Source organism: Hetaerina americana, unplaced genomic scaffold, assembly GCF_022747635.1.
Source record: "Hetaerina americana unplaced genomic scaffold, ioHetAmer1.1.p SCAF_11, whole genome shotgun sequence".
Taxonomy (NCBI): Eukaryota; Metazoa; Arthropoda; class Insecta; order Odonata; family Calopterygidae; genus Hetaerina; species Hetaerina americana.
Genome location: NW_027286181.1, coordinates 2672445 through 2691742, shown reverse-complemented (window position 1 = coordinate 2691742; position 19298 = coordinate 2672445). Strand labels below are relative to the sequence as shown.

The following is a 19298-nucleotide window of genomic DNA, read 5'->3' as shown; positions in this document are numbered from 1 at the left end:
TTAAAATACGAGTACGCTTTAATCCAAAGGGTTTTTGATAAGTCAATTCACATAATGTGCGCTTAAAAATTACACATATTCATGATATAACATTGGAAATGTTATTTGCTTTTGGAAACGCTTGGGCAATCTATACACTAAAGGTCAAAATTTGTCTGAAGATATATCTATATTGAATAGGCGTTCAATATATTATAATTTTTTAATAGCTCCAACTATGATAACAATACCCGTGGAAATGAAGTATAAAAAGCCGCAGAATAAAAATATACCCTCTTAAAGGGTAAACTTTTCCATCAAAGCATGTAATTATTTCTAAATTCCCAGCATTGAATCCTTCCATATTATCTAACATGGGGGAAAGAAGGAAAACAAATACGACAATACTAATTCCAAAGCTTCCACGCTGGGACTGATGAAAAAATAATATTTTCAAATGGCGTTGGAACGCACCGTTTCCACGGAATTTCGAGCTTGAGAAGATGATAAAAACAAGAAATTCTCCTTTATTCTTTGCCACTGGATACCCAGTTTGAACGCAAGGGTACGCCCTTGCCCTGGCAAATGTGACCTCAAGATTCCAGGGCAACGACCGTTCCTTGAACCCTCGTTAATATTGGCCTATCTTTATTGATTGATACCTCATTGCCTAACTATTGAATCGAATATTTTTCTGGGCAGTTCTGATACGGTGCTTTTATAATTATGGCAGCGTAAAAACCTTATACTATACTCTGTAAGAGCACGATTTGATGAAGGGGGAAAATTTCCGAAGCATCCGTGCTTCCGTAGTACTACTAGGGTCAGGAATTCTAAAAAAGCGAAATAGGAAGGATGGGGTGAAGGTCGCTGAAAGCAACTTCAATCAAAAATATTAATTAGCATTATTTATTCTGTAATGGCGTGGATAATTTGAAATAAATAACAGAATTTGTAACAAATGAAAGAAAAAGATTAAGAAAAGTAAACATCAGTTTCATTATTATAAGAACTAGTCTCCAAGCAAGCAAGCATTAGCCAAATCGAGGTATTAAATATACTAACAAAAATCTATTAGCATTGCACTATATCATTATTTAACTCCCCTACTCCATAAGGTCCAAAATGCTCATTATTTTCCCTCCTCTGCCTCGCTTGCCCAACATTGTCCACTCTATCACAGCCTTCCACAGCACAATATCTCCTTCATTCAAGTTTCCTTTCCAATTACGATCTTTCCGAACAAACCTCTCTCTCCCTCTACCATGCCTTCGATTACCCTCAATTCCGTCATTTCTAGTGTATTTCTTGAGGCATACTCCACGTACACATCCCCCAAGACGTAATTCTACTTCGTCAAACTCCTCCCTTCAAATGATAAATTAAGCAACCATACACGACTGTGCCCAATTTCAAAGGTTATCTAATATTTTCTTTGCATCTCCAATCAATATCAATTAACATAATCTTCCATCTCTCCTTATACATTTTCCTGTAAATGGAGCTTTTATTCTCCAAATTTATTGAAAGTTTTTCTCATATTTTCATTGAAATACTTTCCAAATAACTGAAGTGTTTTGTATACTCTAATTCACATCGATAAGCAAGGAAGGATAATTCCTCGGCATAGGAACATAACCATCGACACATACATGTATAGCTAATACAAAAATGCCAGGAATTTTTTCCGTTTCGAGAGTTATGTTATGAGTTGACCGAAGTCGAACTTGCACGCGAGCAATCGATGAACCGAACGCATCATCTCACCCCGGAGCATATTATTTTGCGTCCCTGGTGTTTCCGTTCTCCTCGGTCGTAGGACGGGCAAGCGACGTAAGCCGCACTCGATCGGCGCGATGAACGCCTTCCACTCCCCCGCCCCAAGCCACCCGCACACCTCCACCCTTTTGGGCCGCCTCTTCCCCAACCTAGCCCATGTCGTCCTTCCTGTTCCACTTGGGTTTAGATTGGAAACCGTGAAACGTCCGCTTTTTCCGCCTCCCCCACCCGCCCTCTCCCTGGCTCCAAAACCTCCGAAACGAGAAACGGAAGGAACGCGGGGTGAGCATCGTCGGGGGGTGGCGAACAGCGCTCGCTGTAAAACGCACGCGCGAGTGACGATTGGAATAAATTTGAGCAGGCGGGCGCGATCTCCTTTCGGGAATATTGGGACCGAGGGGCGGTTGGGAAGTGAAAAAAAAACACCAAACGAAACGTTTCGGCCCATCCACCGCGGACTTTTCCAGGATTCCCCCTACCCTTCCCCCCTCGCGAATGACTCAGAGGGAACGGAATCGGCTAGGGTTGCGTCGACTCGCGTATCTTACCGAGGCCGCTTGACTTTTTCGCGCGCGCGCGTCCCCTCCCCCCCCTACCCTGGGAACCCCCTTCGTCCTGATCCCCCCCTCCCCGGCGACGGCGGACACCGGGCGCCTTGACGCCCCTTTGTGCCCGTCCGCGTGGTATTTGCGCTCGCGTGGAAGCGAATGCGTGCAACCGTGCTCGTGTTACGACGGTCGCCTCCGCGGTACACGTCACCTGGTACAGCTGTTACCCTCTCCCACCGCCCCACACACCCCTATCCACCCTCCCCGCGCGGAGTGGGGGTGTGTTGGAAGGGTATTCAGGGATGGCGGCACGGTGGGATGGGGAAGGGCAGATGGCGGCAAGGGGAATGGGAGAGGGAGAGTATTGGCGAGATAGAATTGGGAGGGAAAAAAAGGAGATAAAGGCTGGATTCGATAGAAAAAAGGGGCGGAGAGGCGTATTGGGAGTTGGGGGTCGTGAGGGAGGAAGGTTGGGACTTAAAGGGGATGAGACGAGGTGGGGGAAGGGGGCGGGTGTGGAAGAGGGTTGGCGGAGAATGAGCTTCTAACCCCCACCCCCCCCCCCACCACCAGACCCCTATCGCGGAAACGTCTCGAACCATACGCAACGAGTAAAAAGGCAACCATTATTGTCAAATACCTCGTGACTTTGAAGGTAAGAACAAATCAGTTTTTACGCAGAAACGCGGCGACAATGGACACTTTTGCACTCAATTCCTAGACGGTGAGATAAAGGGTACCGATAGTCGGTCTGCTCCGACTGATGTGCGCCGCCTCTTTTCTACGATGTACACTCCCTACCATGAGGTCTACGTGCGTCGATATGATTGGAACCTTAGGGCGATATCCACCAACAAACCCGCAAAAATCCAAATCAAAATCATAACTGCCGATAACACTTGAAAGGGAATATTATGACATTGGATTGAGTTTATTTATTTTGGAAATCCTGGAATTATTTAAGAACTTCACTTATGAAATTTCCCACTTAATTTTGGGATAAATTTCCTAATGGATGACCTTTCAATAATTGCTAAACCCACCGAAATACACCAAAAGGGAGCGTGACCGAGTTTTTGAGGGTATGGAAAAGGGGGAGGAGCGAGGCGGTATAGGACAGATGTGATTTACGTTGTTAGTATTTCCTTCTGTCATCGCTTCGTGGGCGTCAATCGGGACAGAAAGAATAATGGACGAGGACAATGATCTATCCGTTCGACAGTGTACAATACATTCTACAGGCTACAATTAGGCTTCAACAATCCGTTAGTCCATGCCGTTAATGTTTTGAGAAAATGCAGCGTTCCTTAAAATTAGAACATGCTAATGATGTTTCGATTGCCCCAACTCTACTTCAACTATTGACTGAATTCAGCAAAGGAAGGACATATCATGGCATCCTAATATTTAAAATGAATATTTAATGGCAAAATAATGACAACAGAAAGCCGACTTATCTCCAAGTGCATGAAGAATTAAAAGACTCAATAGATACATATATTGTTTTATGACAAATAAAACGGGCAAGTTACTTCTTCTTTGTATGCATCTACGGCTATGAATAATTCTGGCTGGAAATACTTGGATAATACACATAGCAAAGGAAATTCCGATGAGCATTTCTAAAGTGAAATTTTATATTCGAGAGAGAAATTACAAAGAAACATGAAAGGAGTACATAAATATTTCTTTACAAAGATAATTAGGGTATGATGTTTTAATTTTACCATATTTCATCTGTTAATTTGGTCTAACTTCGCATCTCTGTTGTACAAATGAGGTTACCACGGCTAAAATTGAAGATCTGTTTGAGTGTCATCCGACCCTGGACCATTTTTCTTCCGGTTTTCCTTTCGTCAGGTAATCAGAGTTCAGATTCCAAGGATGGTTTACTTAGATATTCTACCTCTCGGGACCGAAGAGAATGTCAGGGAAATCGAAGAAATCCAATCTCTGCAATGAGATCAATGGAGTCAATGTGAGGGTCGGATGAAGTCCTTTGGCGCCGTTCCGATGCAGTTTTCTCGCTTTTAACAGTCGATGACAAAGGACATGACACCACGCTAGTGTGAAAAACGTAATGGGGCAAAGGAGTGATCCGTCCATTCATAAAGAAGGAAGTGATATAACTCTGTCATCACTCCTGCTCGCATTTAAGTGGGCCGCAAAAACTTTCCCACGGCGTTGGCTTCGCTGGGTCGTCCTCTCACGGGATTACCTGTCGCCCGAGATCACCCAGCCTTGCGGGCCATCTTGGCGGACGGCTAGGTGAGGATCTGGGGGGCGGGGGTGTGTGTGGGGAGGGTCGTTTGCCAGTCTCGGGAGGTGCGAGAGCCCGCCGCCCTCCCCCTTAATCCCCCCTGGGAAGAAAGAAGTTGGCGACGCTGGTGGAGCCGAGGGATTAATGCCCCGGAAGGGACCGCAGGGGAGGAGTGATTAAGGCGATTGTATGTACAACACGGTGGCTTGTTTAACTCCCGCGCCGCCAGGAACAAACCGTGGATGCGATCGTTTTAAGCTTCGTCGCGTCCGCGCGGGGAGAGGGAGGACGAACGGGGGAAAGAGTGAAAGTTTCGCGGAGGGCAAAGTGGCGGCGGCAAAGGATCAAACAAGAGAGAAGGGAGCGAGCGCATGAAGGCAGCGGGTCCCGGCGATGTACGTAGTAAGGCAAGGGAAGACCGCGAAACGCGTCTCCATAATTAGGGGTAGGCACTAGCTTAAGACTTGGGAGAAGAGTCGCCGGGATACGAGGTGAAAGCAAAATCGAATGCATTCCGGGAGGGAAAATTAGCACGCGATATTAAAATAAAAAAATAAATACGGGAGAGAACTCCGAGGAAAGTGAAGTTAGAATTAGTAGTAGGTGAAATCCTTGGAAATTTCAGCACTATAGCAAATTGCAAATTATAAATTCGATTTGGTTAGATTTCCATGGGGACGCGTCTTGTGTTTGTGAAGAAGTTTTGTGAAACTTTGAAGAAGAATAAAATTGTGGATAAATCAAAGAGGAGAGGAAGAAAAGCAGTCCGCTTGGTGGGGGATTGATATGAAAGAACAGAATACGTTTCACCGTTACTGGATAACTTATGCTTAAGAGACAAAATGTAAGCAAGTTGACGATATACACGACTTTAACTTTTGAAATGACTGAATTAAAATCATTCAAGTGGTAGAGAAAATGTAATGTTCGCGTCGTATTGCATTGCCAATACGACGGAATTAAAATTGTATCTCAGCATGCAAAAATGGAGGTGACCTTTCTCATACAATTCAAAATTAGTCATACCTCCGCCAAAGCCATTCAAGTTCAATTGCTAAAGAGGAGGAAGTGCACTTTAGGCGAAATTAGTTAGAAAATAATCATTGAATATGAAGAAAATTTGTACAAAACATCACGTGTGATACCATCGGGTGTAGTATTGCCGTGCCAATTCATAAAAATATTTTTGGTAATTTGAAAACTTAACACGACAACAACATACACTCTGTGATAATGCAAAACAAATTTTGGAAGGAATTACAAACAAGTTTAGCAATAATTTAAGAGAGACGATAATAGATATAATGGCAAAGCAGTGAATAAGAGAAAAAGGAAAAGTAAAATGAAATTAATAGCTATGCCATGAAAGCTCTTTCCTTATGATGTCCAAGCATATCTCAGATCTTATTTCCAATATAAATATTACCACCATTTAAATCACTGAGGTAAATTATTCTAACATTCTATGGCATCAATTAAGGGACTCGTGTAATTTTGATAAAGGATGGGGGTGGGTTTTAAATTTTTCAATTCGTTAATTTTTTACCGTAGGGGGAAATCTCGAAACGCGAATGCATCAATACTACAGGTGGGAGTGGAGGAGGGGCAGGAAGACTCCAAGACAAGTAAAGAGTCTCACCGACCCCCAAAACTTTCACGGGAAAGTATTTAGAAGTTCATACCTGTATGCAGATTCGTATTTAGTGCATTTGACTCCATTGGACTGATGCCTATCATATCCAAGGAAACAGCAGAGGAATCTTTTTTTTACAGTTTTTTATGCCACATTTAAAATATACGGTAAGTATCCATGAGGAATTCCACTCAGAAAGTGTTACCTGGGATCAGAGAGTGATAAAAAATAAGATCCGCTGGATTCTTCATTTTTTTCACGGAAAAATTGTCGCCAGATTAGTAAGCTAAGATTTAAGTCCCTCAAGTCACGAGGAGATCAACGGAGGCTAATACTCATAAAACGGAACAGAAATTCTTAAGACGTGGGATGGAACTGTTAAAGTCCCGCACACTATATCATGGGATTAGCCCCCCCCCCCCAAGGGGCGGAGGGAGAATTCGACATCGCACGACGATTATATGCGAGGGGGTGGCGGTTCGGTCGCTCCCTGCTCGGAGGGATGGGGGAGGGGAAGAAGGGGGGGGGGAGAAAGGAGGGGGAGAGGATGGGCGGCAGGATGGGGGAGGGGAGTCGGCTTGTGAAGCGGCGAAGGAAAGTGTGGTCGTAAACAAAGGGGCAACAACAGAATATCGCGCCGTGATCCCCTTGTGGGCAGGCGTGCGCAGGCCAACCTGTTGCTCGCTCGTTCACAATTAATACGTGAAGGGGAGCCTTGTTCCCAGCCCCCCCCCCCACAACCCCCCCCGATTCCCAAATACGCCCCACTCTTCGTAAATCCCCAATCCCTCCATTGTATATTTTATATATATATATATATATATATATATATATATATATATATATATATATATATATAGTATATATACACGTATACATATATACACACACGCATATGTGAGCCCTTGTCACATTAAAGATTAAAAGAATCCTCCCCAGCAGGAGCAAAACCGCCTCCGCTGCTAATCGCTGTTGTCGACTTTCGGTTACATCGCCCAGATCTCACTAATCCAGACAAAACACGATCATAATCGCCCTGGGTCTCATTGTCATGGAACGCGCATTCCAGCCAGAGGAAGAGAGCGTTAGCCGAAATGCATTCCGATTCTAGTAAGCACAAAGAGCAGAATTATTGAAACTCCCGATTCACAGAAAGGGCGTGTTCAGATCGCGTCGGTTTTTCCCGTAGGATACAGGTGTTGTAGATTTAGCGTGATAGAAATCCAAGGTCATTTTGCGACTTTACAACATAGCAAAAATTCCTTTTACAATCATAGTATCCATGTCTAAGAGGGGATTCGATCCGGAACCTCTCCAGGAATTCCAGGCTATGGACTAGCATATCATGGTCAACACGATCGTCTCTTGCACCATACCGGTTCTGTCCCAAAAATAAGTAGATTAAATTTTGGTCACCAATGCAGATGCCTGGAGTGGGGTGATTTGTGGTGGGAAAGGTAACGGGAGATCTTGAGAAAGCAACGCGACCCTCATTTAATTCTTATTGACCCCCACGTGTCAGGATGCTAGTAGAAAAGTGCAATATTCAAAAACCCACACTGCATTGCATTCTTACAGAAGATTTAGCAATGAGAAAGTTGTGCCAAGATGGTTCCCAAGGTGCTGTCGGAAGACTGCTGGTGTGACAATCTTGCCTTGGACCTCATGGACCACGATGAAAGAGGGCCGAATATTTTAGAATAGGTGGTTACTGGTAATGGGGCATGAGTCTTTGAGTACGACCCAAGTATAACCCCTTTGAGTACCATTTAGGACTACTGGGTTATGTCAAAGAGACCATGACAAGGTGGCTGAACGAGGGAACTGTTGATCCCTTACAGAAAGTATACACAGCTGGTGGAGGCACTGACATTAGGGTGTGTCGATGCATATGGGTGCTCTTATGAAGAATTTTAGCAATTTTTACTTTGATCTTCAGTAAAACTTTTCCCAGGTCTATTCTATTTGTTTTTGGGACAGACTTTGCACATCTTTTAATTAAAAAAGCAGAGTTTTTGAGCGAATATTCTCCCTTATATTTTGGTCGTCTTCAGAATATTTCATTAACTCAATTAAGGTAGTCAAAACTATAATTTGTGGGTCTGAGACGGTGCCTAATAATTTAAATGTTCTAAGCTTTGGTTGTACCTCCTCTTATTTGCCCTAAAGTTAGTTCTTTCTTCGGCTGTTTGTGTATTCCACATGTCTTCACCAAGCCTAAAATGTTCTCTAATCTCCTCGTTGTTCAATGCAGCTTTCAACAGCGTTCTCCCTTTTATTATGGTGTTTGGCATCCCCAAATCCATCAGTATTTCCTCTGCAAACCTTTCCTGCCTTTTTGGATTTCACCCGGTAACCTTTTCTCTTCTCCCATCAAATTTAAAACTTCGTCATTAGTCTTCATTTTTTTCCAACTAACTTCTTCTTTCTTTATCTTTCGGCCCATGGCTCACATAAATTTCTTCAATATTTCGGCGTTAGCAATCAAGCTTCCTGTTTGAATTCTGAGACTTCCTGGCACACTTAAGATATTGCTTTCATGAGAAACTAGGATATTTGCCGAGATCTGAATTTTTCACCTTATACTGTACTGGATCGAGACCTCTCTCGGCAACTTCACGAAACGTTTCCGGTACTAAAAAATTCCCCTATTTTAAAACCCATGGGAATACATTAAAAATCTATCTACCACGCATTAGAGACGAAATGTTGCACTACTTCCATTTCATATACCGTTACCTTAATTTAAACACCCAATTACCACGTTTTCATAAATACTACTGGCAACACCGTTACCAGATCCCTGTGGGAGTTGACCAACTCGGTCAGGAACGGTCGAGAAAAACCATCGTGGCAATTTAGGCATGGCATGGCACTTAATATATTACTGTGAAATTAAATATCTTGCTCGCACTTAATTGATGGTATTCCGATTTCCGAACCTAATATTTACGGCAGTTAGCGGTTTCAGAACAACTAATACACTCTTACTAACATAGTAAAAAGAATACATGCGGATTAGCTAACTTTACATCTGATGACCTCGGTATTTGGATCGAATGACTGCCCATTATTGTCAAAAAAAAGTAATTGCCTCGGGAAAATCACTACCAGGGCAATTTTGCCCATTCACACTGGGACGCGGTAACCAATCCACTTTGATTTCTAAATCATCGCTTTGAAGAGGGTCCTGATTGCATTCAAGGATACTCCTTCGCTTCGTCCCCAAAGGCCCCATTTTACTTCGGCACGCGAAACAATCGCCGGATAAGAAAGGCTCTCGCGTGATGGAAGCGGCTAGCCGTCGCGGACGCTTCAGCGGGGCTCCGGCCCAATGGACCCGATGGGGCTCCATTTATGGCGGCGTGGCATGCACGGGCCGCTCCCTATCTACGGCATCCCTGCACGCACAGAATGCCAGTCAGCTCGGCGCGGAGAGGATCCAAATCCGAATTGAGGAACCGCAGTGCAGCGAGGCCGAACACAAAGAGGCCCTCGCCCTGGCCCCAATCGTCCCGAGGGCGCACAAAAGGCCCGCATGTCGAACTATTCTCCTGTAATCTCCCTGGGTCTCCAGCAGATGTCCCCCTTCCGCTTGCTCGCACTTTTTTACTTGGCGGAGAGTATTGTTGCAACCGGGCCTCAAAATGGCGGTATATGGCGCGCAAAAAAAAGAAACTCACTCATCGGCTGCTCTTTGTGAAGTTCCTCCTTCGATTCTAGTGCCGCCCGGCTCTCGGGGGAGTTCCAAGGGGATCCCAACAAAGCCATCGGCAGCGAACGATCAGCAGAATGAGCCAACCGAATGATTGTGAATAACTCATCGGGGAACGCGTCCAATATGGTCGGCTACTACTTCACCCTCCTTCACCCCGCACCATCCTTTACGCTCCCGCGCACCCTCAACGGGTCCATCATCTGTTGCGGATTCAACTTTCAATCGGGGCGAGTTGTAAGTCCCAGTTTGCGATAAAGACTAGTTCAAAATGAGCCCGAACTAGCACTGATTTCAATTAGGGCCGTGATAGCAAAAGTTTGCATCGTGATAAGAGACGGGTAAGCCTCAAAATTAACACGGTAATTTTCACCGTCGGGGAAGACCTCGGTTAATTGAATGACGCGTAATTTTAGGCGATATTCAGAGCACAGCGTTTAAACATCAAATAAGGTCTTATCGTCACAACTGCCGGCAGATATTCCTATTTTTTACAATAAAACATGATCCTAATTGCGATAGAGTGAAAGTGTGCGAAAATGTCTTATCACAAATTACAATAACATTGCCTCTATGCTCAATGCCCAATTTTTTACGAAAAACTGAGGTGAATGAAAAAACCGGAGCATTAGATATCTGCAAGAATTTATTACAATGAAACAAATAATTCGCATAGAAAGGGATTCTGACCTAGATCATTAAAATTCAGGCAGCGTTCTTCAACCACTTAAGCCACCAAAAATACGTTGCATCGGAAACGTTGTAATATGTCTTTCATAAATAATGTACTGCACACAATTCATTTCTTGTAATGTGCCTATTTTAACGAAAAATATGATTTAGTGCAGAAAACATTTATTGGTCCAATTTTTCTCATTCTATGATGGAAGGACGTCGAATTATCATTCTAAGTGTCTATTGTAACTTTGTTGTCATTCGCTTAATTTAATATTTTAATGCAGAGGTTTCAAAAGGCTAATGTCTTAGTTCCTTTTACAGATTAATGGCTAGTTCACATACAAATTCGTGAAGAATCATAAGATTAGATTCCAAATTACTGGAAGATTGTATTTTTTGAAATTATTGTCCATAATATATGATAAGTGTATACAATATTTAGCAACTATAAAATTAAAGATACAATTTAATAATTTAAGATGCTTGCTGGCCAGTATAAGCTCTAAAAAGTGCAAATTTACCTAATGCTAACATTATCCCCTGCAATTCCATAACAAACGTTGCAACCTAAACATGCATATCCTCTGAACAATAATGATACATACTTATTCAAACTTTTCTCTCTACCAAAGGCGAGTCACAGGATAATCTGATTGACTTCTCGTGAATTGGCAGAGTAGAAATTTATCTGTACCATCCATATTGAAAAGTAACGATTACATTCATGAAGGTACCCCCGCATGAAAGCCAATCATATTCAAAGGAACCGAATCGAGTATGGGTCATCATTAGGAAAGGTTACCGAGAGCAGAAATTAATTACGCCGTAGGGAATGGGTGGGTAATTTCATAGAAGTAGGATATTAAGGGAATCAGGAAAGGGTGGAGAGAAACCCGGCGTCGGCATAGGCACACACTGTACGAAAATTCCCAAAAGGTCCAAAGTTTAACGTCTCATCCGACGAAGGGAATACACAACTCAAAGTGCTCTCCACGTAGAATCCAAGCACGGATCTCTGAAAAAAATTTGCTCCCGGTGAAATTCAAACTCGGTCCATCTGGGCGGAGAGCCGAAGCACCAGCCACCGCACGAAACCTATCTCTGGGAACCATCCGGGATGATGGAAAGGTGGAAGGAGAGAGGGGCAATTGGGGCGGAGTTCCTTTTTCTTTAAGAGGGTGCGATGGCAGAGAGACCGCCGGAGTGGTTAAGGGATGGGGATATGGGTTTCTTGGGGGGTTGGGGGTTAAAGGAGCGTGCGTGTGTCTGTCGAGTTGGGGCGAGGCTCCCGGGTGCGTGCGTGGGTGATGGCTCGGGGGGAAGGGATGGATCGACGGGGATCGATACACGTCGAAAGCACGGGAAGGGTGGAAGGTGAGGGTAGAGGGCCGCGTGGGTGCGTGCGGCGGGGCCGGAAGGGGTACGGGGGTGGGGGCACACGCGGGTGTGAAACGAAAGAGCCCCTCGTAGCGGAAGGGACCGCTTCCCGTCTCTCAAAGCGGCTTACAAATCCTCATAATTCGTAACTCACGCTCGGCCGATGGTAATGAATATTGCTGCGGCTCTTGCTACTTGACTGCATGGCACAGTTGTTTGAGTTTTACATTACGTTTAAGACTTAAGTTTCCAGGGGGCTAATAAATCGATGATTGGTAGGCGTTGAGGAACTGATCCCAGGGACGGGCGTGGGTTCATAGAAACTCATTAGCGAATCGATAAAAGTACAGACATTATAAATTATAAAAATCATTAGCCTTGATCGGGATTCGAACCCGGATTCATCCATGTGTATTAGCCGATTACTCCGTTAAAAGTTGCTTGCACGGTATATCCCGCAGTTCTTTGAATTGATACAAGGTTTGTACTCACCCATCATACGAGGGTGGTCTGAAAAGTTTCCGGCCTTAAAAATTTTCAGAAAAATTCAGAAAAAAAGTCTTGTATCTTTGTTAGGTGGGAAACTTCTCAGGCCGCCCATGAATGAATGAAGGGCGAACTCCAATGGCATATTAAAATGTGACTGCTGGAGGCAGAATTGATATCCAAGAAGAAGAGGCTGCGGTTTTTCGTTAATGATAATTATTAAAGGTAAATCAAAATAAGATGTATGTAGGTACATAGAGACGAAAGAGTTTTAGTATAGGCTAAATTATCATATTACCGAGGCAAAGTTGCAGTACTATTATGTTTGTAAAACTGCACTATTGACTTTTATTTAACTTTGTAATCCCATCAACGAAAATATCGCGCACTCATGTTTGAGCTGGTACGCAGCATGCGTGCATCTCTCTCGGGCAAGTGTTTCACGACTTTTAATTACTTTCAAATTGAAAATCTTGCTACCATTCAATTATGTTGTATTGACTAAAATTTTTAAGATAATGATATGAAGTGAGGTCGCTGTATCAGTAGGGGGACAAGTAACCCCACTGTGCTCTTTGGATCCTTCGTCTCCCTATTTATCTTCTCCCCAACAATGAAACAGGCACGCGGAACAAGTGGATAATGCGAAGGGGGGGGGGATAATCGAAACACTTTGCATCGCGGACGACGCCCCGATAACAGCAGAGAATCAAGAAACATTTATCGCCTTAAATCAAATACTCCATAAACATGTTTGTCATTAAGAAGATTAAGACAATGTTCTCACTGGTAATTTTTAGAATTTTCCTCAAAAGGTAAGACTTGTGAGGATAAAGATAAGCATGTCCCGTAATATCAAAACGTGTTGTATCTACTATTATAGCTAGGGAGATTAACGGCGGCGAGGTGAAAAAAAGCGAATATTATTCAGTCATTACGTGCTTATTCCATCACAGAGCTTGTTATGCCATTATTTTCTCAAGGGTTATCCTACAGCTTTTCAGAAATGACATTCCACTTAAGATAAAGGGTTGGCGTGACCAGAGTCCAACTACGCCGCACGAGATTCATCAAAATGAAAAGCCAGGCGCCGACGTCACACGCGTCTCGTGTAATTGTCAACTTCCGCTTTCGAAAAAAACACACGCACACAAGTGCCTCGCAACACGATTCTACGACAATGGCGTTTCCTTTCCAATTTGACTCGACCACGGAAGTCGCGGTGTCGACGTTTAAGCCGAAAGTCGCTGGGACCACCACCACCACCAACGGCGGTGTTTCCCGACCGACCAGAAACCCTCCATCAACGAGCCGGACATCAAAACATAAACACGGGCGCTTGCGGAGGGAAGCGAGAGGGAGATAACATCAGGTGGGGAGGGAGGGAACGAGCCGAGAGATACATAATTGCTTAATCCCTGAATGGCGTGACGAAACCGCACCTCGACACGTTAACTCGACAAGTGTCAAAATTGACCCACTCACCACCCTCCCCCGGGCATCAATTTCCGCGCGGCCCTCGGGGGACACAAACGGCCCAGGGGAAGGGGGGGAAAGGGGTCCACCGGAGGAATGACGGGAGAACGGATCGCTGGAAATCTCTTCAAGCGCAAAACGTGACGCGAGTGGCGGCTCATGGAGGATTCCTCTTTCGCGCACACGCCAAAGGATTTTGAGTGGCGAGCCATCACTTCTGATCATTGAGCACTAACTCCTGGCCCGTTAACTGCAGGCATATCTGCCTTTCGTACACTACTTCATTTAAGAATTACCCTTGAATTGCCCTCGAAAGTTTTAATTCGAACAGTTTTGGTCGAAACGTTAACATTTTGACGTGAATAGAGCCTCAGATCCGAATTCGTGTCCAGCAATCTCACGGAACGCCCGCAATGGAACATGAATCCGCAGAACTAAATTCACGTAAGAGCTCACTCGTGGAATTAAAGTGAGACGCAAGAGGACAGAATCGTTTGTAAATTCCAAATAATTGTGACAGAACGTTACTTTTTAGAAAATATTCGAATAAAATCCTTTAATTAAATCCTGGAATAATACCATTTCAGTTCGCTAATTCACTTCATACAAAAAATTAATAATTCAAATTTTTAAATGGTACAAGGTCGTTAAAAATGGCATTCCATAAAGTAATCTTATTCGCCAAATATTTTTCTTGAATAAAACGAGCATTTATGTTACAGCATTGAGTAAATATAGAGGAAATGCTTTCGAAGAAAAAATCGAAAAACATAAAAAATCGCAAAAATCTTGTACTAAGAGTAGGATGGGGAAATGAATCATGATCAAGATAACAATTATAATATTTTTTGAATTATTTTTATTGCTTCCGCAATTACATAATTACTGGTATAAATTTCAAATTACTTTGAAAGGCATAAAAATATTAAGAATCTATGCCACTTTATCTAACACTAAACCAGTATAAAAATGTCCAATTTTAGGTATAAAATATCTTTATAGTTAGTATTACACAATATCATTAATATGATTGACAATTCGCAATACTGTAGGTAATGTAAAATTAACTATCAAGCTTGTAGAATAAATATTAAAAATACTTGAAGTTCAATCATTAAATTCTTGGTTATATCTAGTTGAGCAATGTAATGAGAGATCGCATGAATGCGAATAAATATATATGTATATTTATAAGTGAATATTCTAAACACTAGTAGGCTACATCATTGGACACTGCGACATCTAGCTGAAAAATCTTCAGGTGCTAAAATCAAACTTCTCCGCCGCGATTCTTATCGGCAGAAGATATCGACCGATCGATTCCCCGCGAATCGGTTGTTTTTCGACGCGGAAATCGAACACATTGCCGAATTGCGATATTCGATATTCAGGGCCGGCCGCCGCTCAAAACTCGCGGCCTAGCCCCCCCACCCCTAACGCGTGACCCCCCCTTCCCCGTACCTCTAGGTGACATTGAGCACGTACGTGGCGTACGAATAGTGGGGGGAGGCGTCGGGGGAGATGGAATGGAGGGGGGCTGCTCACCACGTTAGTGGCTCCAGGAACACTGGACATCATCGCGGCGGCGTCCGGGGTGACGGTTCCCGCTTCGGATCCCGACTCCGACTGCGCCACCTGTTGCTGCTGCTGCTGCTGCTGCTGCTGTTGCTGCTGCTGTTGCTGGGCTCTGAGGACCTTGTTGCGATACGACTGCAAAGAGGAAAGAATTACGTCAGAAGGACACTTCTCAATTTGGACCTGGTCTAGGTTGATTAAACAATCGCGCTTTTTATGTGAAACGTGATACTTACTAATAATAGAAACGTTAATGGTAATTTCAGTAATAGAAATCAGTGGTAATACGAACAAAATGCACAAATGACAGACATGGCCCGTGTCTGGCGTGAGGTGGCGGAACAGCATTGCATACTAAATGAAGGACGCACTTTTCACTAACCGATTATCATTTAATATAACATACATTATTATTATCAGGTATAATACTAATTATTTACAACGATTAAAATTTAAGTAAACGCACGAGGGATGGAGATGAGGGAGACTATAGACAGACAAACATCCTGGAGACATTATGGCACAGTAGAACCACTTTCTACGACGCTTAGTAGTTGGTTGGTACATGTATTTGCATACGTGTGGTCGAGAAGGTTTTTGCGTGAATATATATACACCTCTGTGGGTTTGCATGAATGTGTATGTGGTTTTGCATGCGGTTACATTTTATTTTTCGGGTGGTGACCTAACATCCCCCGCCACACGCCCTTGAGGCGGCTTGCGGGGTATTATGTAGACGTAGATGTAATTTAGTTAATTTCGAAAGATATCACTCGTCGCATGCTAGCACAAAGAGACAAAAAATTTGACAAGGAAATGACATTGACCCCTAAAAATGTAGAGGACCGCAAGAACTAACCGCTAGTACCTAAATATATTGGAATATAACGATGCATTTTAAAGCCCAACCTCCGAAAAAAATCCTTAGAAACAATTTTCAAAAAATTCAATTTTACACATGTAAAACAAAGAGGCAATTAAAGTAATTATAAGAAATAAAATCAATGCATATTTCTCAAAAATATACACACATCGGAAATAGTCAGCAGAGGCTGAGAAGCATGCATCAATCCTGTTTACCTATAGCGGAATTGACCTTAGTAATTTTTCCGCCATATATATTTTTAGTCGCAAGCAGCAATTTGTTTCAGTTCATTGTAGCATATACACGATCAAATTGATAAAGATGCATATGGTTAGCTATAAAAATGCTTCCACCTCATGAAATTCTTCCAAAAACTCACTCCTTAATCTACCATTAGTAATATTGCCTACATTCGTAAAAACCCATGTTTTCCTTTACAACGTGAGCGAATAAAATACCGTTCGAGTCATGCGTGAAAGATAATAGACGAGAAATGTTGAGTCACTCATATTGCTTTGGGAGACTGAATAGTTAGCTCTCTGCCATCAAGACACAAATCGTAATCCGGTCGGATGGACGAGAGCTGAGCTCGCTTCGTCCACATCCCGCCCATTCGCGCTGTGAAACTCGTACACGTAAAAGTACCTTCCCCTGCTGCCCATCTGCGGTTCCCAGGTGGTCAAATGACTTGGGTCTGTCTGGAAGTGCCTTGAGAAACAGATATGGGACGCTCCGGACATAAAACGAACTGTCTTCCCAACGGAGTTACTGTTCCGCAAAAGTGCCAAATTGTATCGAGAATTTGGATCCCTTGGAGTAGAATTCGAGAGTATTTCGTCCCTTTTGGTCGGATGAGCGAAGGGATGAGAGGTCAAGGGAAGGGGGAAGCGAGAGGATGCAGCCACGGGCAGAGGGGCAAAGAAGCGCGATTTGGGGAAAGGCGGCAACTCCAACGACAGTCTTGCAGTGCGGGTAGCACACTCTCCCAGGAGGACGTCCCCGCGTCGACCGCCCGCCAACGTTCCTCCCGGGAATTACCCGCCTCGTCCCCGGGTGGGAGAACCCACCGCGGGCGGGGTCCTGGGTTGGTGTGCATCCCACCCCACAAGCAGCGAATGGGTGGCGCTGAAGACTCTCGCAACGTACACCACGCAATGAAACGGAGGCTCCCAAACAACGCAGGGGAGTGATAACCTCCTGTCTCCAGACAATAAAAGTTCGAAAAGGAATTTCTGACTTCTACCTCGATGAGAGAACATGTCATTAAGCATTATTATCACTTAAGAGATCAAATAATGACTCTCTCCGATGGATTCCGTCCCACTAATTGAACACATGGCGCCAAGTTTCAATGAAGTCAATGGTTAAGAGCAATCGTTGATGACCAAATATTTCAATTACGAGGAACCCACGAAAAGTAATTAGAGAAACTCTCGCACTGGTAGCCATATGTTAATTATTTACGGATTCACATTCGTGATTTTTTTTGGCAATTGCATGAACATAGTAGGATAAGGTTGAAAGTATAAGAAGTCAGAGTTTTACTGACAGTAGGGCCGCTATTTTAAAAGAAAAAATTGTTGAAAAGCGATTAAGTTAAAAGGATACATATCGTAGAATATCTCAATGATTTATTCAAGTTCATCCTCTTTGCAATGAACATCAAAGTGAGTGAGTACCTCAATTTTCCTCCAAAAGAGAGCGTTTTAAAGTTGCACATAAATATATTCACACCCCAGTGACGATTTTTCGGTTTATCAAGGGGAACTCTACACAATGTTGCCGTAAATGGTTAGGAGGTTTTTTCTTGCAATTAGGGGTAAATTAAACCATTTCAGCAAACTTTAACATTCGTTTTTTTAGTTTTTAAAATAGTCCTTCGACTGTGCTTCTTTAGAGCTGACTACGTCACATTCAACATCGCCCTGAAGGAATTAAAGCGGCGAAGAAAACTGACTGGCAGATTACCAGCCCCGCCCCATTCCCCTTTGGTGGCGGATGCTCCCCCCCCTCCCCCGCCGGCAGCGTTTCCACGTACGCTCCATCGACGGGCATTGATAAGGGCGCCATGGGAGTCGAAGAAGAGGAGGGAGATAAAAAGTTGGAAGGTGGGCGGAGCACGTGGATGCCTCAGGAGAGGTGTCTGAATGCCGTGAATCGTGGGGGGCGGGTCCAAGGGAGTGAAGGGGGAAATAAAGGGTGGGTGGGAGGGAGAGAGGGATAGAGAAAGCGTGGCGGAAGATGCGAGGGGAATAGTCGAGCAGGAACGAGGGATGTTTATTTAAAAGTCGACCTGGGGTGAAGAAGTCGCACGTGGTACTCCAGAAGGGCTATCAATGTGACATATATTAATAAAAAAATAGCAAAACACATGCCAAAATGATTTGTAGATCTCAACACTAAGCGTAGAATATTTAGAATACGTTATCTTTAGAGAATAAATAAACCAATGGCCTAAGTGAATTTATATTTGGTTATACTCGACCTCTCAGCATAATATGTGATCGTTGATACGCGAAAGATGTAAGCTTACACGCAAAGGCAAAAGGCCAATTTGCTGCTCTACATCTTGAAAATTTTTTCGTAAAATAACTTTCGACGACAGTCATATCAACAAAAACAAAGTGAAAAAATCAGAAAAATACACAATATTTGTTAATATTTAATCGTAAATGTACACGTACGTATTTTAGGCTCAGTCCTACGCGGTGGATGGAGCGAATAAGAGTAAAATCAATATATATTTCAAAGAGTCAGTCTGTACATTCCTACGGAATGTATATGAAGTGTAACAAATGAATGGAAAAGTAAACTTTTGTTAATATTAAGTCATGCACAATTTTCCCTTGCCCAGAAATAAAAGCCTATAACGGAACATTAGATTATTGAAACCAAATTAGAAGATAGTTTATGATCTCACAAAACCA

General features: G+C 43.3%; 1 protein-coding gene across 1 annotated transcript in view; it reads right to left on the bottom strand.

Annotated features, from left to right (window-relative positions):
• Positions 1–15538, bottom strand: part of Tet (Ten-Eleven Translocation (TET) family protein) — a 108085-nt gene extending 92547 nt beyond the window's left edge. The window contains exon 1 of the mRNA XM_071599642.1: positions 15477–15538. Coding sequence (XP_071455743.1) covers positions 15477–15509 — 33 coding nt within the window. The 5' untranslated portion in view covers positions 15510–15538. The remainder of the gene's footprint in view (positions 1–15476) is intronic.
• Positions 15539–19298: the final 3760 nt, after the last annotated feature.